General features: G+C 35.0%; 1 protein-coding gene across 1 annotated transcript in view; it reads left to right on the top strand.

Moving 5' to 3' along the window:
- The window catches only part of DCC (DCC netrin 1 receptor), a 775,798-nt gene that overhangs the window by 575,376 nt on the left and 176,184 nt on the right, over positions 1 to 24,238 (top strand). The window contains exon 15 of the mRNA XM_064578790.1: positions 13,569 to 13,763. Within this exon, the coding sequence (XP_064434860.1) occupies positions 13,569 to 13,763 (195 nt within the window). The remainder of the gene's footprint in view (positions 1 to 13,568; positions 13,764 to 24,238) is intronic.

The following is a 24,238-nucleotide window of genomic DNA, read 5'->3' as shown; positions in this document are numbered from 1 at the left end:
TGGAACTGGAGGGTATTATGTTGAGCGAAATAAGTCAAACAGAGAAAGACATGTATCATATGACCTCACTGATACGAGGAATTCTTAATCGCAGGAAACAAACTGAGGGTTGCTGGAGTGGGGGGTGGGGTGGGAGGGATGGGGTGACTGGGTGATAGACACTGGGGAGCGTATGTGCTCTGGTAAGTGCTGTGAATTGTGCAAGACTGTTGAATCTCAGATCTGTACCTCTGAAACAAATAATGCAATATATGTTAAGGAAAAAAAAAAAGAAGAAGAAGAAGGTAGCAGGAGGGGAAGAATGAAGGGGGGAAATTGGAGGGGTAGACGAACCATGAGAGACGATGGACTCTGAAAAACAAACTGAGGGTTCTAGAGGGGAGGGGGTGGGAGGATGGGTTAGCCTGGTGATGGGTATTGAGGAGGGCATATTCTGCATGGAGCACTGGGTGTTATGCACAAACAATGAATCATGGAACACCACATCTAAAACTAATGATGTAATGTATGGGGATTAACATAAGAATAAAAAAATTTTTAAAAATTAAAATTAAAATTTAAAAAAAATTTTTTGAAAAAAATAAAAAAATAAATGCTTGGAACAGCATAAAAATATACACAGAAAAAATAAAAGGGAACTTAAAAGACAAAGCATGGGCTGAGAAAATTTAGCATGCTTCAATCACAATTTGAAAAGAAAATAAAGAATGGAGGAAAAATAATTTTTGAAGAGATTAGTGAGAGTTTTCCAGAATTGATGAAATACATGGATTATCAGATTCAGGAATAATGCTTTACCTTTGATACATTGTATCATACCAAAGATAAAGACAAAAGAAGAGCTTAGCATGCCATGAGAAGAGATTACTTATTTAGGGACTACAATTATATTGACAAAGACTCCCCAATAGCATCAATTAAAGCAGAAAACAGTGAAATGTCTTCAAAGTGCTGATTAAAAAAATTACTATCATTAAAGAATTGTATATCCAACTAAATAATTATTCAAGGAAAGGAGACACATAAACACCCTTTACAAAAAGAAAAGTAGACTTTACTACCACCATCCTTTTTGTAAAGAAGGTACTTTAAAAAAAAAAAAAGCTAGAAAGAGAAAGAAAGTAACCAGAGAGAAGATTAGAGAAAGTGGATAAACAAAATAATGTAACATATGGGTACATCTGAACAAATTGTGATTATCTAAAACAAAAATTATATTTTGGAGGGTTTAAAAACTTAGTGAATATGAGGTGGTAAAGAAGAAGGAGACTGTGGAGGTTAAACAGCTTTGAAATTGTTTTTATGATGTTCTTGTGAAAAGTAAAGATATAATTAACTTTAGACTACAAGATATATGTGATCTCAAAATTAAAAATATTACAACCAGAAGGGCATAGAGTATATTATTTCTTATCTGGTAGAGTAGAAAAAAAAATAATAGGGGAGGGCTCTTTAGCCTATACAAATGAAACCATAAAAAAAGAAAAATAATTTGTTATGAACAAATATAAAATAGTGCATGAAAAAATCATAAATAAATTTTAATATATAATAAAAATAGGTGTAAGTGTATTAAACTCACCAGTTCAAGTATAGATTACTAAATGTAATTTTGAAAACATCCAGATCTATAGTATTTACAATTGGCAATACTTACAAATATTAAGATATGAAAAAGTTGAAAATAGATGGGGAAAAATAGCAGTCATCCTAACAAAAAACAAGTGTAGGTTTTTCTTTGGTAATTTTCTTAAGGCCAAAACTTCTATAGGGATAGAGAGTCGCTACATAATGATAAAAGGATTGACTTATTAAAAATATGTAAATTGTTGAAGAAATATATATTCCTTATAAATATATGGCTTTTATAACATAAATTTGTACTATTTAAGCAAATCTTGACAGATCTTTATAGAAAAATTTGCAAACCCACCATAACATTTGAGTGCAGATTCATCATTATAGAAGCAGTAAATATATACAATTATAGGTAGAAAATACAGACAACAAACCAACACAAGTCTCACCATCCAAAGATGATCAGATTATCACACTTAACACCCTAATACGTATCCTCTAATTTCTGTCTTTATACACACATGTAAATATATACATACATACATACATACATACATACATAAAATATGTATATATTATAATGAAAAAATATAGATACAGCTTAAATGAGAACATATGATACTTAACTGTTCTTTAAACTTTTCAATTATTTTTATTTTTGCAGATTATGATTTTACCTAAAATCCTGATCATATTCCAATTTCTTCAATGGACCCAAAAAACTTTCTTTACAGATCATTTATATAAACTAGAATTGAATCTAGGATCACACACTGTATATAGATTTTATTTTCATTTATTTTTTCTCTTCACCTTTTTATTTAAATTCTAATTAGGTAACATACAGAGCAATATTGGTTTCAGGAGTAGAATTCAGTGGTTCATCACTTACATACAACACCCAGTGCTCATCATAATAAGTACCCTCCTTAATACTCATCACCCATCTAGCCATCCCCCACCCACCTCCCTCCATCAATCCTCAGTTTGTTCTCTATCATTAAGAGTCTCTTATGGTTTGTTTCCTTCTCTCTTTTTTCCCCCTTCTCATATGTTCATCTATTTTGTTTCTTAAATTCCACATATGAGTGAAATCATATGTTATTTGTTTTTCTCTGACTGAATTATTTTGCTTAGCATAATACACTCTAGATCCATCCACATCATTGCAAATGGCAAGATTTTATTCTTTTCGATGGCTGAGTAATAGTCTATTGTACAAATATACCTCATGTTCTTTATCCATCCATCAGTCGATGGGCATTTGGGTTCTCTCCATAATCTGGCTATTGTATTTGTATCCCCTCAGGCTCTTAATCTACCACAATTCCTTTTTTCCTACTGAGATTTATTGAAAAGACTGGCTTTGTGTCCTCTGTTTCAACAGCCTAATTATTTCTTGTGGTTTTAACTTGTCCCTCTAGTTTCTGTAGGTTTGTAAACTGGAAGTTATATATAAAGACCGATGTTAATGGATTTTTACACATCTCTCTCAGAATTGGAAAAAAATTAAAAAGGAAGGAATTCTGCAGATTTACCTATCATAATTGAAATATTCACACAGAGAGTCACTTATTTTTTTTCCTAAGCATCCAAAGAATATTTAGTGCTTGGCTACAAGAAAATAGATATTAAAGGTCTTGGATAATACTAAACACATTCATTGACCACAGTGTAATTAAACTAATAGTCAATAATAATATGATATCCAATACATTTGGAAATATAAGAGCATATTTCCAAATAACTCATTGGTCCAAAAGAAATCATATTATATCTAGAATATAACTTTTAGTACCTAATACCTAAGCAATCTTGTTTACTTATGTATCTACTAGATTAAAAAATACTAAGGAAAGTTTTAAAAAATGGATCTTTTTTATTTTTAACAAATGCAGAAATTATTTTTGTTTTGGCTATTATTTGATAAAATTCTTGGTGAAAGCCAATGACATGCCATTAAAATACATTCAAGTTAAAGATACCAATTTGAGGGTAAGAAGCAGGATTTACTCCAATGAGCTCACAAATATAGTCCTCTGGTGATACAATGAAGTTAGTTATGTGATTTTATACACAGGAATGTAGGTGTAGGTGGCATGTCATGAAAAAGGATTTCCTTCACATGGGCTTTTGATAGGAGCCATCCATGATATTCTGGGTTACTAGTTGACAAAAAGACTTGCGAATGAGATGAGCTATGGATATAGCAGCCAATCCATCATGAAATTGAAGAATCCAGCCCCTTATTCTCATTGAACTAGAGTTCATCTTACCTATAAGGAATGTTGTAGGCAAAACCAAACTGTGTTTTGAAACAAATTTAAAATCTGCTTTAGTTCTTGGGCAAGTGGTTTTTCAAAATCTCAGAGCTCCACTGTACAAAGGATGGCACAAATTATTTAGACTTGGATAAATGTTCAAAGAAGTTTCAAGTCCTTTCCTTAGCCATAGCAGACTTTTTAATATCCTCATGAAGTTTTGATCCCCTTATGACTTCCTTGACTTTTTCTAAGTGTAATGGAGTAGATAAGGTTGTGGGCTCTGAAGTCCTAATAACTAGATTTGAATTCTCCACTCACTGTATTATCGTGCACAAGTAACTTAACTTCCCTAAGACCTGAGTTTTCTCATCTGTAAATAGGGTATAACAACAGAATCCATCTCAGCAGATCTGTGTGAGAATTAACTATGACAGTGGCAAGAAAGTACTCAGCAATGTGTCTGATATATATGAAGCACTCAGCAAAAGCTTATTGTTGTTGCTGGTCTTCATAGATTAGATCTCAGTGGTATGAAATACTTGTTCTATGAAGCTTATTCTTGTTCATGATGATAAAACTTTGTCTGCTTTAAGGGAATAGATATCTTCTCTTCTGATACAAAAGCAGGGCATGTGTTCAGTATGTCTTAAAAGCCTACCATCTAATTAAAGGGGCATTGTCATATAATTATATCATAATATATTATAATAATTTAAAGGGACATTGTCATATAATTATATCAATATATGCAAGAAGGCATTTTGTAAAATTAGGCAATCTATCAATTTTTTAAAAACTCAGGTTAATAGGTGAACATAAGGAAACTTTTGAAATGTTATTGTTTTGTAGAAACTAAAAGCAAGCATTCTGCTAAATAATAAAATACTAAATACATTGTGTTTAAGACCCAAACAAACCAGAGATGTTTCCTACTAGTTCTGTTATTTGACAAAGTGTAGAGGTTTTGGTGAGAAATAAACACACACACACACACACACAAACAAACAACTTAAAAAGCTATAACATTTTATTACAGAAGGAAAGAAATGTTATTTTTATAAATAGTGTGATTGCATATTTGGAAATTCCAAGAAACTAGACTAAAAACCTATTAGAATTAATAAGGAAATTTAATAAGGTAATTTATATTTTATATATATATATATAGTACACACACAATAGCTTTATCTTATACTGGCAATAATTAATTCAAACATTAAAAAGAAAGGAAATGCATTCATATGGCAACCTGAAGTATAATATCTAAGACTAAATTTAACAAACGAAATAAATGTATATGAAGAAAATAACATTTTATTAAAAGATAAAAATAAGCCATGAATAAATAAAAATGTATTTTTGATACAAAATGTTACCATTATATAAATGCTAGTTCTTCCCAAATTAATGATTAATACACTAATACACTTCCAATCAGAATGAACTTCATATGGAAGAATAAATGTAAAAGAATTTGAGAAAATTTGAAAAGTAGAATAAACATTAACATTTACAATAAAGCCTGATTTAAAATCAATCAGTACTGTCTGGCATAGAAATAGACAAGTTAGATCAGTGTAACCGAATATAGAAGACAGAAATATTTCTTGCTACATTTGAGAAGTAAACTTTAAAATGAAGTTGGCATTTCAACCAGCAAATTATTCAATAAATGGTGTTGAGACTATTCCCAGTTCTTCTGGTAGATGATAAAGTTTTCCTTCTCCTATATCAAACTAGTTGGCAGTGGTTGATTCTAGTGATGGAATTGAAGGCAAAAGAGAGCAAAGTTATCACTTCTTATATAAATCAAAAGTAGAAGGGTCAAGGATGGTTTTAAAGATTTTGTTGTTGTTTTTTCTTTTGGTATTTTCAAGTATAATAAAGATGGAGGGCTCAAACACTTGTGAGATGAGATGATCTCTCAAGGTATCATTCCTACTGTAGAAGATTGTGTTCTCCCTCCTGTGTTCTTCACCTTAGTAGTGGTACCCATATCCACCAGTCATCCAAGCCAGCAGATTCCCTGTCCTCAACTCCTCCATTATTGCTCCCTACCCATATACCCAAAACCTGTCATTTCTACTTCCCTAACAGACTTGGAATCCATCCCCTCCTCTCCACTCCCACCATTCTACTTTATGTCAGGCTGTCATCCTTTGTCACCTGAAAATAGCCTCCCACCTGGTCTTCCAACACCAGTTAGCTCCTCTCTAGACTCTACCATGCTGCCAGAGTGATTTTTCATAACCAGATCTGATGATTTCATTTCTCTATTCAGATTCTTCCTATTATGCTCCTGCCCATAGCCTCAAGTCTGACATTCCGTCACATCTTTGCATATGTATGCATCTCTCCAGATGCATTCCATCATATCTCATACTTTCACACTTAGTGTTTCCTTTGCCAGAGTGCCCTTCACATGACTTCACACCTATTTGTCCTTCAAAACTCACTGGATGTTTTACTTCTAGGAAGCTTTTCTTTCTTTTTTTTTTTTTTATTTGTTTATTTGAGAGAGAGAGAATGAGAGAGAGCACATGAAAGGGGGGAGGGTCAGAGAGAGAAGCAGACTCCCTGCCAAGCAGGGAGCCCGATGTGGGACTCAATCCAGGGACTCCAGGATCATGACCTGAGCCGAAGGCAGTCGCTTAACCAACTGAGCCACCCAGGCACCCCTAGGAAGCTTTTCTTATCCGAATTTCATTCAGATGTCTTTCCTCTAAGCCTGCTGTCTTGGGCATGCCATAAGCATCTATCCCACTCTTCTCAGCAGACTAAAAGCAAAGACCATGCTTTATTTGATTTGAACTTCTCAATGCTTGACATGGTGCCTTAGGCTACATGGTAGATGCTTGATTAATATTGAATAGATGGGTGAATTTGTAAGCATTCATAGCCAGGTATTAGTTATGTTAAACTCAGACAATGTATATAGTTTGATTCTCTATTGATGTCCATTCTTATAGTCAAAAAAACAATTACAGATAAACGAGAGCTAGAAACACCCTTGTTCTATTTGGTATATTTTTACTTAAATGTAGAAATGCATTGCTTTTTTCTCAAGTAAGATGTTAAAAATGAAAACCCAAGTTTTCTAGAGAGCAGCTTGGCATAAGAATTTAGAGATATTGAGGTTTTTGTTTTTTGAACAAATTGGTCTATAGTTTTGAGAGATTAGGGTTTTAATCCAATTAGAGGAAAATGAGCATGAAAAATTCATGGAAGTACATCCTTTGACAAGGACTGACACCCTACTCCCCATGCCCTGTTAAAAAATAAGATTTGTTATTTGAATGGCCCCAAATCTGGAGATTATTCAGTATGAGGTAGCTGACATAAGATTCTAGAGAGATTCAATGATTTTTGAAGTTGGTGTCCCTGAACTCTAAATTGAGAAAATAAATCTCCCAGTTATTGATAGGCTCTGATCCCACAGTGCTCTTAGAAAGCCATATCAAGGGTGTCGCCTCTGTCAAGCTTTGGTTTTCCCACTCAAGGACTCAGAAGTTTGTAAATAAAATTGAACTTCATTGTGTTTTTTCCTGTGTTCATTTGACATACCAACCTCCTTCCTAGACAGGCATCTTAACTTTCTGTTGGTATTTGTAAAATCAAGAACTCAACAGATGGAGGCCATTTTTCCCACATTGGACGAATAAAGGACAGTTTGAGGGGACGGAACTGTTCTGTCCCATGACAGGAGTGGTGGATACATGACTCCACTGGTATACCACTGAGTGAATTTGCTGCATATAAATTTTTAAAATATAGTAAAAAGTTAATACTGAAGATAGTAGCAGAAACAAACAAAATAGAAAGAAGGTATAGTTCATTGTTAAATAGAAGTGATTGTTCACTATAATAAATAGATAACATTCAGTTTATAGACATTAGTGGCTTAAGGAAGCTGATGTCCATTGGTGAGAACAGACCCCACCAACAGAAATGAACACATTAGTATGTATCCAAATGGTCTGGAAAGATAGCATATGGCTCTGTCAATTGCCTTACATAATTCTCTGTGAAGAAATATAGGCTATTAGGGACTAGAACAGAACTCTAACAAAATGACCCATAAAATGCAGCACACTAAATCAAGAACAGATATGTGAGTATTTGTCAAAAGTACCAGCTGCCTGACGCCGCGTGGCGGAGCCATACACAGCAGATGGTACACGGCAGCAATCACTTCCGTTAGCAGGAGCCAGCGGGCACAAGTCTTTCCGACCACTAGGAGAAAACAACTTTAATAACTGTTATTTTCATTTCTCTGTTATTTCCTTTTTTTTTCTTACAATCCTTATCTTCAGAGAACTCTATAAAATTTTGGTAATCTTATAATTAATGACAGTCATATGTATTAACAGTTAGATTGAACCTTATAGGAAGTATAGACATTGTTCAGATATTTTTGAGCACTTTGTGCCAGGAACTGTTCTAGGTACAGGAGTTACAGAGAATTTATGGAAGGAGATGAGGCAAGAATAATGAGATAATCACATCAAATAAGAAGCACAATTAATGGCAATAAATCCTAAGGGGGGAAAAAATAGACAGGTGATTATTAGATTAGAGATTAGGGAAAGATTGCAACTTTAAATATGGTAGCCAGGGAAGGCTGAAGTTGGAAATTAAATAACGGAAACCTGAAGGAGATAAGGGAGGAAGGCATATCTGAGGGAGAGTTTCCCAGGAAGAGTGTACAGCAAACTCAGATGCCCTGAGGTCAGAGCATGCCTGGCATGTTTGAGGAACACAAAGTGTCCAGTGTGTAGTAGATGGCTGGGGTAAAGTGAGCAAAGGGGAAAGTGGCTGGAAATGAAGAGAGAGAGCTAAGGGGGCATGGGGTAGATCATACATGACCTTTTAGGCCATGGTAAAGAACTTGACCTTACAATGTGCTATGGGAAGATTTGAAGGAGTTTGGAGTGGTGTTATTTATTTGACATGATCTTATTTGTATTTTGTTTACACATGTGCTCACACTGTATCTTATATTCATACACATTTATTTTCAATACCATCTATATGTTGATGGCTTTCATATCTGTGTATCTGACCATGGCCTTTCACTAAAACTCCAGACTTACATACCCACGTACGTCCCTGAGATCTCCACAGATGTGATTAATAGGCCTCTCAAATTTAACATCACCCAAGAACTTGCTTGTTTTTCTTCATCTCAGTAGGTCATCCACCAGTTGCTCGAGCCAAAGATCTGGGGGTCCTCATTGAGTTTCTTCTTTCCCACACCATTCACATCCAGTTTATACCTCTGTTGATTTTACCTCTCAAATGTCCCAAATATGCACACTACATTTCTACAATGGCCACCCAGTCAAGTACAAAAACATTTTTAAGGTTTCCTAATTTTTTTTAATTGTTTAAAAAGGCACATGACATAAAAGTAACCATCTTAACTAGTTTTAAGTGTACAGTTCGGTGTCTTTTTTTTTTTTAAGATTTTTTATTTATTTGACAGAGAGACAGCAAGAGAGGGAACACAAGCAGGGGGGAGTGGGAGAGAGAGAAGCAGCCTCCCCACTGAGCAGGGAGCCCTATGCGGGACTCGATCCCAGGACCCTAGGATCATGACCTGAGCTGAAGGCAGACGCTTAACAACTGAGCCACCCAGGTGCCCCAGTTCGGTGTCTTTAAGTACATTCACACTGTTGTGTGACCATCATCAAAACCACTCTCTTCCAAAACTCTTTTTGTCTTGCAAAACTGAAACTCTGTACCCATTAAACAATAACTCCCTACTCCACCCTCCTTTCAACCCCTAGCAATCACCATTCTGTTTTCTGTCTCTATAAATTTGACTACTCTGGGTATCTCATAGAAGTGGAATCATACAATTTTAGTCCTTTTGTGTCCGGCTCATTTTACTTACCATAATGTTCTAAAGGCTTACTCACATTATAGCATGTATCAGAATTTCCTTCTTTTAAAAGCTGAAAAAATATCCCATTGTATGTATATACCCCAATTTGTTTATCCATTCATCCGTTGATGGACACCTGAGTCTCACCTACTTTTTGGCTATTGTGAATAATTGTGCTGTGAATACAGGTGTACGAATACCTTTTTGAGTCCCTGCTTTCAATTCTTTGGGAAATATTCCCAGAAGTGGTATTGTTGGATCTAGTGGTAATTCTATTTTTTTAACTGCCATTCTGTTTTTCATAGCATTTGTACCATTTTACATTCCCACTGGGTAACTTTCTTTTTATCTTCTTCATTTTCCTTCTTAGTCCAGGCACAGTGACCTTCTTTGATTTCTCCAAATACCAAGCTCATTCTTGCTATAGGGCCTTTGAGTTATTCCCTCTTCCTGTAAAACTCTCCACCCTGCTGTTTGCTTGACTGGCTCTTTCTGATCATTCACCTTAGACCTTCCTTGAGTCAGTTACTATTCCATCAGCATAGCACTTATAAGATCTCCCAATTCCTTGTGTGTTTATTCTTATTTTATCGGTCTTACCTCCCAAAAAATGATATCCCCAGTACCTAGAACTATGACTGGCACATAAGAGATGCACAATAATTATTGAAATGTCATGGGGATTAATATGATAAATTTCCTACTGTGCTATCTGTGAACACTACTCATTAGTGAAAATTGCAATCATCACTCAAAAAATAATAACTATTCTTTAGGAACAAATTAAACCAAGATAGAATCCATAATTCCATAGTGTAATCAAGAATGGCAGTTGACCTAGTTACTGTGATAATTCAGACTTCAGTAGAAATTTGGGGCTCATTAATTTGGATATTTCAGGCAAAATGTGTTCTTTGCTTTCAAATTATTTCAATAATTACCTTAATACTTCTCTATGCTTTATGTACTCAATTATTGTCCTAGAGGTACTTGTAAAATCTTTCACGTACTTCTGAGTAGTGAATTTTAGTTTCAGCCTTCAAACACATCACATACTTTCATGGCAAATTTTCTAAATTGATGTTTTATAGTTCATTCCAGTAGTAACCATTTTCCTAATCCATAAGGTCATCTGTGTTAGAGAAAACTAACTCAGGTCACATAAAAGGAAAATGTCATTTCTGTCTTTACATTAAGAAGTGAGTAGGTGGGTACAAACTGGTTATTCCAGATTATAAACAATCTCCTAACACAGTTATCTTTATGATGAGGCCATATATTGTGAATGGCTTAGGTCTACTACTGCCTTGATGGACACCCTTTCTTATGGCCCTGTGATCCTAAAGGGGTGGCAAAAGCCCATTAAATATTTAGTTGGGGAGGCAGCATATATTCTTATGTATTGACACGCTTATTTTTATCATGTTAAAATAGTTTTGAGGTTTGGATCTAGGATTGAAACTACTTTTATGCAGTGAAAAAAAAAGATGAGTATTGTGTACCAAGAGTCCCTCTTCTTCAAGAGCGTTTGTGCATTTATTACCCTAGTCCTTTTATAAAACTCCAAGGGATATAATTCTGTGGGTACTGACCTAACTAACTTGTTGGGGAGCTACTCTATGGTTTGCAGAAAGGTGGAGAAGTTATTGTTCTGAAAACATTTTAAATATTTTTTCCTTTTATTCTAAAAGATATTGAAAATTGTCATTAAAATCATTAGATTTTCATAATGTTTTTAAAAAGTCATAGCATTTATTTCATTTTCTAAATAAAAGATTAGGCAGATTTTCTTGTTGTTTTCGATGATTATTACAAAAGCTTAAAAAGTGTTCAACAGAATTCACTGTAGAGCCCATTACATTTCAAGGACACAGGAGAGCCTCTGTGGCAGTAGAGTTGAAAAGTATTAATCCATTCCTTTTATCTCTTTTATTACTTCTCCTTAGGGTTTATAGTGGAAAATCCTTCACAAACATTGTGTTTCTGTTGTTAAGGTTTATATCCACATTTTGAGATAATTTTTTATGACACCTTTGCATATTATGTCACAGGCTTATTTAGGGCAGACAAATAAAAGCTTGTCCCTTTTTGTTCACAAATGGGCATCTTCAGAAAAAAAAACTCCTTTAGAAAATGCTGCTGATGTAGCATCTTTAGAATGTAGCATCTTTTGAAAAGCTGTTAGTATGGGACCTACTTTAAAAACTCTAATAAAAGACATGATTCCATGTATCACTTAAGTTAGAAGCATACGTGTTGAAGGTGGCCAAGGTTGGTAATAGAGATTATATCACCTTTTGCTATTACATGAAGGAAAAAATATATTTTAATATTACCTTTAATCATCAAAGTCTTTTGCATAATCTGACATATGTTACCTTTAGAGATTATCAGTTAAGAAAGAAATAATGAACACAAGTAGTTTGAATAAGGTTCACATCACTAATATTTTTGAATACCCATTAATTGCCAGGTACTGTGCTGAGCATTTAAAGGACTACTAGTTTAGATGGGCACATTCTTTCTTAAATTTCTTCCCAGAATACTTCTGTGATTTTCAAAAAATAGGGTACGTGTGCCTTATTAATCCTATCAAAATATGTATCATAGTATATTATAACTGCCTTTTTACTTGTCTTTCCCATTAAACTATAAACTCCAAAGATACATGTTTTCCGTCTGCCATAATCACTCTGTCCTGTATCCTGATCATCATGGGTACCTTGCCCCACTCCCCAAACATAGTAGGTGCTCTATAAATATCTATTAAGTGAACTATGATAATCATCCAGAAAATGCATCATTTCTTTAGGGATGAGATCAGAGGGAAGAAGGATGATATAAAAGCCAGAATTCCAATTTATTAATTTTCAACACACAGTCTCCTTCAAAGAAAATTCATGTCCGAGTTACATGTATATTTACTCCCTAACAGCTAACATCAGTGGTGCTACTCATAATTAGAGCACTTTATGCATTATCTCATTAAATCTTCTCAGCATCCTATGAGACCATTGCTATCTTTAGCCTCATTCTACACATGAGGAAATGGAGACAGGACAAATAAGGTCTTAAGGTTTCTCTGAGATGTGAGTATACAGTACAAATTGGAACTCTTACTTCCAGAGCTCAGGCTTCGAGGCAATCAATATTTGGAATGTCAATTTAATTAGAAGGTAATCTCGGAGAAGATAAATAACTTCATGAGGGTGCACAGCTAGTAAATGACAGAGCCTGGTTTGAAACCAAATTTGCACACTCCAAAGTCTGTATGGCTGCAATCCCAGCCGCTGTCTCCTTTTCTTTACAATGAATGCGCTTTTCAGAGATGCACTTAATTATGGGTCAAGTGCCATCCTAATCATGCTGAGCAAATCATGGCCCTAAACTGTTTCTCCTGACAATTTCTTAAGAAAAGACTGCTTTATTTTTGTTTTTTAGTTAAATCAGAGTAAATAATCCTTGGGCAAGACCACTTTGACATTTCATTTCCCTTTCTATTATTCTTACATCCTCTTTGATTTCACTCAGTTCTGATGATACCTAAGAAGAGTTATATGGGGGGACAGCCCAAAGAAAAAAATGATTAGAATAAAGATGCATGATGCTACATGTCTATAGAAGGAACTCAGTGCCCTCTGTGCTTGAGAAACAGTGTGAAAGTCAAATCAAACATGGAAAATGTATTACGTGCTGACACAAGGAGGAACTTGGGCAGTAAGTGATACAACATTTGAGGATCTATGGAATATGATATTAAGTCTTGCTTAAATAGGAAGTTTTACCATGCTGCATGTTCTAGTATGAGACAGACTAATAATGCCTCCTTTGAATTCTAGAGTCTCAAGTCCCTGACCAACCAAGCTCTCTTCATGTGAGGCCCCAGACCAACTGCATCATCATGAGTTGGACTCCTCCCTTGAACCCAAACATCGTGGTGCGAGGTTACATTATTGGTTACGGTGTTGGGAGCCCTTATGCTGAGACAGTACGTGTGGATAGTAAACAACGATATTATTCCATTGAGAGATTAGGTGAGTAGCTATGGTTTTTATTCTATTAAGGGAAATAAATGATTTATTTGAAATTATTTTCTTTTTTAGAAACTTGTTCTTTGGACTTTTATTTTAATTTGTGACACATATTATTTCATAAGACAAGTCTCTCTTTCTCTATCTTCTATCAATCTACACACACACACACACACACATACACACCTGTTTTTCGTCTCTGGATTTTGAATTGGGGCATTTTATCTAGAGACATTCACAACAATGGTAGGTGCTCTGCTGTGTACTTTTGCTTACGAGTCATAGAATACAAAAAGGGAATTGTATTATTTTTTTCCACTGGTCAATGGAAACTTCTAATCTTAATAATTCTTATAAAAAGAAAGTCAACACTTTTTTTTTTCACTTTTTTTCTCACTAGGAAGATATTCTGTCAATTTTTCTTTAACACTAAATTATCTAGTCACCTTGCCTTCTTTTCCCTTGGCATTTATAGGTAAAGCTTTGTGGCTATGCCATTATGAGAATTTTCAATCAATCCTATAAACTTAGTTATCAGACTGCTCTCTCCATACGTTCCAAGGTCTCTTATCATACTTCACCTCATTTTAATAAATACAATACTTGAATTATGACATTTCTGAATTCATTGAAAACTTGTTTATTCAGAGAGGGCTATCATGCAGTAAAAGTGGGCATATCCATTTTATATCTGATTTTCCATAGTATCATAAGAGATTATATCATTAACAGAGAGAAATCAAAGAAATATATGTCATATATAGGGTGTCAGGAAGTTAAGCTATTCTCATAAAGCACAAAGCAGGTTGATTCTACCTGTTGATTTAACACCATATTATTTGCAATGAAGTACACTGACCTCACTGGGAATACAACGTGATGGTGGGAGTTTGTGTGTGTGTGAGGGTGCTACTTATTTGTAATGGCTTCCACAAACAGAATATTTTGATGAGAAACTTGATTTGAATTTGAATACCTTTTCTTGCAGTAGCAAGAAAAGATTTTCCCAGTGCAGGAGGAAAATTGCACTGACCCATTCTCTCTATAGTTGCCTCAAACACTAATAAGAGAAGTGCCTACTGAAAATCTCCATAATGCTAGTTAGCTTGGCATTTAGAAATAATAATTCTCTCCGTCAGTCCCCAAGTTTGAATGTTAAGGCAATCCCATAATATGTGTTATGGCCATCGAACTTATGCCAGGGTACTGTCATTTATCCATTATTCAGTGGGCATCATGTCTGACCGTTGATCTTGATGCCACCCAGCAGAGGGAGATCCCCGTGGCCATGCCCATGCTCCCCTGTAACGAGAGTGGGTGCAAGCGCATAATGAAGTCATGAAGGAAAACCGCAATGCTTCACCAGGGCCTTTTAGTAACAGTGTTCTTTACTACAAGCAGACTTTCCAGGAATCTCCAAGGCTTGCAAAGTTGAGGCTTTTGGAAGATTAACACTGGCTAATCTCTCCAAAAGCTTAACAAGAAAACAAGAGATTTCCCTTTGTAAGATATATTTTAAAGAGCTAAGAAAACTGTACAAATAAAATGGATATGAACCTATCTCCAGGATAGATCATCATGTGTTTATTACACTTTAAAATTTATCTGGAAAGAGATTTACACACATACATTTGCATATACACAAGCACACACACATATGTATATGTACACATGTATTTAAGTTCTACCAGCTGATACTCTTCTAACATAGTCCCATGTCTTAACATAAAATATGAAATAAAATAGCGTTTTATTGTTATTGTTCAAGTATCTCCATAGTTACACAAAGAAACTGGTATTTTTTCAAAATGTGTTTTGCTGTTTACCCAAAGTGTATGTTAAACATATCTTAATATATATTAAATAGTAACAGTTTTATATATACCTATAAAAATATATAAAATGTGTAGACAAGGGGCACCTGGGTGGCTCAGTCGTTAAGTATCTGCCTTCAGCTCGGGTCATGATCCCAGGGTCCTGGGATCGAGCTCCGCATCGGGCTCCCTGCTCAGCGGGAAGCCTGCTTTTCCCTCTCTCACTCCCCCTACTTGTGTTCCCTCTCTCGCTGTCTCTCTCTCTGTGTCAAATAAATAAATAAAATCTTTAAAAAAAAAATGTGTAGACAATTTTGTATGTCTAAAGCTTTAAAAATTATATTTTAAATACCTTTCAAAAAGATATTACGAAATTGGTATGCTTACTTTAAAGTTTAATAGAATAAATGTAACAATTGGTGGTTTCTTTGCAAAGTTTGAATGTGGGCTTGAGTGAATCCTTTATCTTTTTAAAAGTTAGAACTTAAGATATGTCTAACATAAACTTCACCTAAATCGGGGAATATATATTTTAAGGACTGTATAACAGTTATACAATTAAAAATGAATTAAGGAAAGTTATAATCTGTTAAAGCATAGCATCAGCTACAACTTCAAGTGTCATGGTTGTATTTTAGACTATAAAAAAGCTATCTGTTTTATAATTGACCAATAAACTTCTCTTTGATGACAGACCAGAACTTTCCAATAGCATTTTGTTTATCAGGCATAATAATTGAGCATTTAGATACCAGGCCCTGTGACCTGCCTCGGGACTACAAAACAAAGCTTGCCTAGTGCAGACAAAGAGATTCATTAACCAATGTTTGTACTATTAGATAGTTGTAATTAATCTTTTGACATCATGCACCTCTTAGTTTAAGAGCCCTAAATACCAGCTTTGATGTATACACATAGCATAGATCAACAAGACCTGAATTCTGGCAATGTTGGCAAAATTAATTTGAAACCAAGTTCTTCTTTTAAAAACTCACAGTGTATCTACCAATCTGTTGATCAATCTATCAATCGATCAGTTTATCTCTTTCTACATCTTTATGGAGGTATCTGTATGTATATAAACTATACATATTTAAAGTGTACAATTTGCTGAGTTTTTAAAAGAGCTTTATTGTGGTATAATTGACACACAATAATCTCTGTTTTTCAAATTTCTTCTTTAGTTTATCTCAGTAATGTTTTATAATATTCAGTATAGGAAGTCTTGAATGTTTTTGTTAGATTTAGTCCACATATATACGTGTGTGTGTGTTTATTAAATATAGTCCCTTTTTATATGGGTGTGTGTATATATGAACTACTTTAAATGGGACTGTTCAAGTTTATTTCCCAGCTGTTGCTGCTAGTGTAGAAGAATACAGTTGTTTTTAAACATTACTCTTGTACCCTAGACTGGTTAAATTCCCTATTTGAGCTACTAGTAGAATGCTCTAAGAATTTCCATGTAAACAAGCATATCGTATGTAAATAGGAACAGTTTTATGGTTAATTTCTGATCTCCTGCCTTTTATTTCTTTCTCTTGCCTTCTCTTGGTTAAGAACTCTAGTAAAATGTTGAATAGAAGTGGTGGGAGGAGGCAGTTTTGCCTTGTTCCTAATCTTAGGGGAGGCATGAAATAAGATGTTAGGTACAGGTTCTTCACATGTGTCTCTTATCAGATTGAGGAAGTTTTCTACTTTTTCTAGATTTCTGGGAATTTTTATCATGAGTATTTGTTGAATTTTTTGAAATTATTTTCTCCTCTTCTGCCCTATTAGTATTTTTTAATATAGTGAATTATATTGATTGATTTTTGAAGGGTAGCTCATCTTGAATTTCTCATACAGATCCTACAGGTCATGATGTATTTCCCCTTTCTTGTATTGTTGGATTGATTTGTTAATGTTTATTAAGGAATTTTTGTGCCTATATTCATGAGGTATATTTGTCTACTATATTCATGAAGTATATTTGTCTACTATATTCACAAAGTATATTTGTCTACAGTTTTCTTTTCATATAATGACTTTATCCAGTTTTTTTTTTAAATAAAGTTATACTGGTCTCATAAAATTAGTTGGACAGTTTGTTCTTCTGTCACTGAAAAAGTGTGTGTAAAATTTATATTTTTTATTCCTAGAATAATTGATAGGATTCACTAACAAAACCATCTGGATCTGAGATTTCCTTTTTAGGAAGGCTTTTGATAATGAATTTAACTTCTTTAACAAATATACATCTTTTTATATTTTTTTTCTTCTATTGATTTTGGTCAGTTATAATTTTCATGACATTTGTCTACATTTTGTCCCATTTGTTGGCATAGAATTGTTCATTTATAATGATCTCTTATTATCTGTGGTGATAACTGCTATTTCATTTCTGATATTGATCATCTATGTCCTCTCTCTTTTTTGTGATCAGCCTAGATAGGAGTTTACCAATTTTGTTGATCTTTGAAGCTTTAACAATACTGATTATCTCTACTTTCTGTCTCTATTTTATTTCTTTCATATCTGCTCTTACCTTGACTATTTCCTTTCTTGTACTTATTGTAATCATACTTGCTCTCTATTTTTAATTTCTTAAGGTGGAACCTCATGCTGTAGGTTTTTAAAGCTATTTGTGTTCTCTAAGCACCCCTTCCCTTGTCTCCCACAGATTTTGATATGTTGTCTATTCATTATCATTTAATTCAAAATGTTTTCTAATTTTCCTTAATTTCTTTTTCCCCATGAGTTATTAGGTTTGTTGCTTCCTTTTCAAATTTTGTTTCTTCCTAGACATCTTGTTATTGTTGATTTTTAATTTTATTTTGTCATGAATGGAAAATATACTGACTTGAACATCTTTAAACTTATCATGACCTGTTTTCATTTTGTTGAATGTACTACATGAACTTAAAAATCATATGTAGTCTGCAGTTATTAGATACAGAGTTCTGTAAATATTGATCAGACCAAGGTCTTTGATAGTATTTCTTAGATCATCTATGTTTTTATTAAATTTTTTGATCAACAGTTTGTGAATTGCTCAGGTTATCCAAATCACCTCTTATAAACATCATCTATGTCTCCCTTTAATTCTCTGTTTGTCTCTGTTCTTCCATGTATTTTGGGAGTCTGTTATTAAGCTGATAAACATTTGTAATTGTTATGTCTTCTTAGTAAGTCACCTCATTTAGCATTACAGAAGACTCTCTCTATTTCTGGTAATACTCAGGGTCTTCAAGATGATTATATCTGTTATTAATATAGCTTATAAGTATATACTTCTAGCCTTCTCATACTTACAGTTTACATGATCTATCTTTTTCCTTCTGTTAGTTTCAGCCTATGTCTTTTTTTTAAGATTTATTTATTTATATTTGAGAGAGAGAGAGGAGTGGAAGGGAGAGGGAGAGAGAGAATCTCAAGCAGACTCCCTGGTGAGCACAAAAACCAACTTGGGGCTCTACTAGGAGCTGGATCTCAGGACGCTGAGATCACAGCCTGAGCTGAAACCAAGAGTTGGACACTTAAACAACTATGCTACCCAAGCGCCCTAGCCTATGTCTTCATATTTAAAGATTTTCTGTGTTTGTAGGCAGTTTATAGTTGAGTCTTGCTATTTTATGCCTTCTGAAAAATTCTACCTTTTAATTGGAGTTTTTAGGCCGTTAGAATTTAATGTAAAATTTAATGTTAATGTAAATACATAAATGGTTGAAGTTAGGTCTATCATTTTACTTTTGTTTTCTGTTTCTCCCATCTCTTTTTCATTTACTCTTATGAATTCCTGAGCTCAGAGAACAAAAGTGATTATGTATAAATGTCCAGATGCAGTCACTGCTTTTCCAACTGAGATATTCCTACAAGGATTTTTGTTCTCCTCGTCTAATCAGCCCATTTAAAACTATCTTATATCTTAAGGAGAGCTGGTTAAAATCTTTCACCACCACCCGTGTGGATTAGCAGAGATCTACAGGGAACTAATGTTCATAAACTTTGGTTTTACCCTATAAAAGGAAGAATGTACAATTAAAAGTTTTAATGATCATCTGGTACTTCTTCTGAAGTGTCTTAACCCCAGTACAAAAAGATACTCTTAGGGTTTTATTTCAGTTATTTGCTTTCATTCTTATCCTTTCACTGATGTTTATTAGAGGATATGGTTTTAATAAACTCCTATTTTTAAAACCATAGTCTAAGCATACTAAAAAGCAAATAAAAATGGAATTGAATGACATTCTGGTTATGGGTTCAGTTCCATATTTTTCTCTCTGCCACAGTGTCTAACCTGGGGAAAAAGATTTGAACTCTGGCCTTATAATATTTCAATGAAAATGGAGAATAAGAATGTCTTTTATTACTAATTTTGTGGTATCAGAGTGTTAACAGACACTGAAAAAGGTTAACAGAGGTGGAGAAGTTGGTGTTTGTAAGAGATAGAGATATCAAACTTTGGTTGTGACTGCTCCAAAAATATCAGTTTTGCCTTAATTAAAAATACTCAGCTTTTTTGGGGGGATTAACTATTTTTTTGTTAATATATAATGTAGTATTGTTTCAGGAGTACAGGTCTGTGATTCATCAGTCTTACACAATTTACAGTGCTCACCATAGCACATACCCTCCCCAATGTCCATCACCCAGCCACCCCATCCCTCCCGCCCCCCTCCACTCCAGCAACCCTCAGTTTGTTTCCTGAGATTAAGAGTCTCTTATGGTTTATCTCCCTCTCTGGTTTCATCTTGTTTCATTTTTTCCTCCCTTCCCCTATGATCCTCTGTCTTGTTTCTCAAATTCCTCGTATCAGTGAGATCATATGATACTTGTCTTTCTCTGATTGACTTATTTCGCTTAGCATAATACCCTCTAGTTCCATCCACGTCATTGCAAATGGCAAGATTTCATTTTTTCGATGGCTGTATAATATTCCATTGTGTATATATATATACCACTTCTTCTTTATCCATTCATCTGTTGATGGACATCTTGGCACTTTCCATAGTTTGGCTATTGTGGACACTGCTGCTATAAACATTGGGGTGCACATGCCCTTGGGATCACTGCATTTGTATCTTTGTGGTAAATACCCAGTACTGCAATTGCTGGGTCGTAGGATAGCTCTATTTTCAACTTTTTGAGGAACCTCCATACTGTTTTCCAGAGTGGCTGCACCAGCTTGCATTCCCGCCAAAAGTGTAGGCAGGTTCCCCTTTCTTTGCATCCTCACCAACATCTGTCGTTTCCTAACTTGTTAATTTTAGCTATTCTGACTGGTGTCAGGTGGTATCTCATTGAGGTTTTAATTTGGATTTCCCTGATGCTAAGTGATATTGAGCACTTTTTCATGTGTCTGTTGGCCATTTGGATGTCTTCTTTGGAAAAATGTCTGTTCATGTCTTCTGCCCATTTCTTGATTGGATTATTCTTTGGGTGTTGAGTTTGATAAATTCTTTATAGATTTTGTATACTAGCCATTTATCTGATATGTCATTAGCAAATATCTTCTCCCATTCTGTCAGTTGTCTTTTGGTTTTGTTGACTGTTTCCTTTGCTGTGCAAAAGCTTTTTATCTTGATGAGGTCCCAATAGTTCATTTTTGCCCTTGCTTCCCTTGCCTTTGGCGATGTTTCTAGGAAGAAGTTGCCATGGCTGAGGTCAAAGAGGTTGCTGCCTGTGTTCTCCTCAAGGATGTTGATGGATTCCTGTCTCACATTGAGGTCTTTCATCCATTTGGAATCTATTTTTGTGTGTGGTGTAAGGAAATGGTCCAGTTTCATTCTTCTGCATATGGCTGTCCAATTTTCCCAACACCATTTGTGGAAGAGACTGTCTTTTTTCCATTGGACATTCTCTCCTGCTTTGTCAAAGATTAGTTGACCATAGAGTTGAGGGTCCATTTCTGGGCTCTCTGTTCTGTTCCATTGATCTATGTGTCTGTTTTTGTGCCAGTACCATACTGTCTTGATCATGACAGCTTTGTAATAGAGCTGGAAGTCTGGAATTGTGATGCTGCCAGCTTTGCTTTTCTTTTTCAACATTCCTCTGGCTATTCGGGGTCTTTTCTGGTTCCATACAAATTTTAGGATTATTTGTTCCATTTCTTTGAAAAAAGTGGATGGTATTTTAATAGGGATTGCATTGATGTGTAAATTTCTCTAGGTAGCCTTGACATCTTCACCATATTTGTTCTTCCAATCCATGAGCATGGAACGTTTTTCCATTTCTTTGTGTCTTCCTCAATTTCTTTCATGAGTATTCTATAGTTTTCTGAATACAGATTCTTTGCCTCTTTGATTAGATTTATTCCTAGGTATCTTACGGTTTTGGGTGCAATTGTAAATGGGATTAACTCATTAATTTCTCTTTCTTAGGTCTTCTTGTTGGTATATAGAAATGCCACTGATTTCTGTGCATTGATTTTATATCCTACCACTTTACTGAATTCCTGTATGAGTTCTAGCAGTTTTGGAGTGGAGTCTTTTGGGTTTTCCACATAAAGTATCATATCATCTGCAAAGAGTGAGAGTTTGACTTCTTTGCTGATTCGGATGCCTTTTATTTCTTTTTGTTGTCTGATTGCTGAGGCTAGGACTTCTAATACTATGTTGAATAGCAGTGGTGATAGTGGACATCTCTGCCGTGTTCCTGACCTTAGGGGAAAAGCTCTCAGTTTTTCCCCATTGAGAATGATATTTGCTGTGGGTTTTTCATAGATGGCTTTTCTGATTTTGAGGTATGTACCCTCTATGCCTATACTCTGAAGAGTTTTGATCAAGAAAGGATGCTGTACTTTGTCAAATGCTTTTTCTGCATCTATTGAGAGGATCATATGATTCTTGTTCTTTCTTTTATTAATGTATTTTATCACGTTGATTGATTTGCGGATGTTGAACCAACCTTGCAGCCCAGGGATAAATCCCACTTGGTCGTAGTGAATAATTCTTTTAATGTACTGTTGGATCCTATTGGCTAGTATTTTGGTGAGAATTTTTGCATCCATGTTCATCAAGGATATTGGTCTGTAATTCTCCTTTTTGATGGGGTTTTTGTCTGGTTTTGGGATCAAGGTAATGGTGGCTTCATAAAACGAATTTGGAAGTTTTCCTTCCATTTCTTTTTTTGGAACAGTTTCAGAAGAATAGGTATTAATTCTTCTTTAAATGTTTGGTAGAATTCCCCTGGGAAGCCATCTGGCCCTGGGCTCTTGTTTGTTGGGAGATTTTTGATGACTGCTTCAATTTCCTTAGTGGTTATAGGTCTGTTCAGGTTTTCTATTTCTTCCGGGTTCAGTTTTGGTAGTTGATACATCTCTAGGAATGCATCCATTTCCTCCAGATTATCTAATTTGCTGGCATAGAGTTGCTCATAATATGTTCTTATAATTGTTTGTATTTCTTTGGTGTTGGTTGTGATCTCTCCTCTTTCATTCATGATTTTATTTATTTGGGTCCTTTCTCTTTTCTTTTTGGTAAGTCTGTCCAGGGGTTTATCAGTCTTGTTAATTCTTTCAAAGAATCAGCTCCTAGTTTCATTGATCCGTTCTACTGTTCTTTTGGTTTCTATTTCATTGATTTCATTTTTTTTTTTTTAAGATTTTATTTATTTGGGCGCCTGGGTGGCTCAGTTGGTTAAGCGACTGCCTTCGGCTCAGGTCATGATCCGGGAGTCCCAGGATCGAGTCCCGCATCGGGCTTCCTGCTCGGCAGGGAGCCTGCTTCTCCCTCTGAACCTCCCCCCTCTCATGTGCTCTCTGTCTCTCTCATTCTCTCTGTCTCAAATAAATAAATAAATAAATAAATCTTTTAAATAAATAAAGAAAGAAAGAAAGAAAGAAAGAAAGAAAGAAAGAAAAAGATTTTATTTATTTGCGAGAGAGAGAATGAGAGACAGAGAGCATGAGAGGGGGGAGGGTCAGAGGGAGAAGCAGACTCCCCACTGAGCAGGGAGCCCGACACAGGACTCGATCCTGGGACTCCAGGATCATGACCCCAGCCGAAGGCAGTCGCTCAACCAACTGAGCCACCCAGGCGCCCTTATTTCATTGATTTCTGCTCTGATCTTTAGTATTTCTCTTCTCCTGCTGGGTTTAGGCTTTATTTGCTGCTTTTTCTCTAGCTCTTTAAGTGTACGGTTAGGTTGTGTACTTGAGACCTTTCTTGTTTCTTGAGAAAGGCTTGTAATGCTATATACTTTCCTCTTAGGACTGCCTTTGCTGCATCCCAAAGATTTTGAACAGTTGTGTTTTCATTTTCATTGGTGTCCATGAATTTTTTTAATTCTTCTTTAATTACCTGGTAGACCCATTCATTCTTTAGTAGGATGCTCTTTAGCCTCCATGTATTTGAGTTCTTTCCAACTTTCCTCTTGTGATTGAGTTCTAGTTTCAAAGCATTGTGGTCTGAAAATATACAGGGAATGATCCCAATCTTTTGGTACCAGTTGAGACCTGATTTGTGACCTAGGATGTGATCTATTCTGGAGAATGTTTCATGGGCACTAGAGAAGAATGTGTATTCTGTTGCTTTGGGATGGAATGTTCTGAATATGTCTGTGAAGTCCATTTGGTCCATTTGGTCCATTTAAAGCCTTTATTTCTTTGTTGATCTTTTGCTTAGATGATCTGTCCATTTCAGTTATGGGGGTGATAAAGTCCCCTACTATTATTTTATTGTT

The sequence above is a fragment of the Mirounga angustirostris genome, unplaced genomic scaffold (assembly GCF_029215605.1).
Source record: "Mirounga angustirostris isolate CCGP_5_RB_7025 unplaced genomic scaffold, mMirAng1.0.hap1 SCAF_14, whole genome shotgun sequence".
Lineage (NCBI taxonomy): Eukaryota > Metazoa > Chordata > Mammalia > Carnivora > Phocidae > Mirounga > Mirounga angustirostris.
The sequence above is the reverse complement of the archived record's forward strand: the minus strand, read 5'-3'. Positions and strand labels throughout refer to the sequence as shown.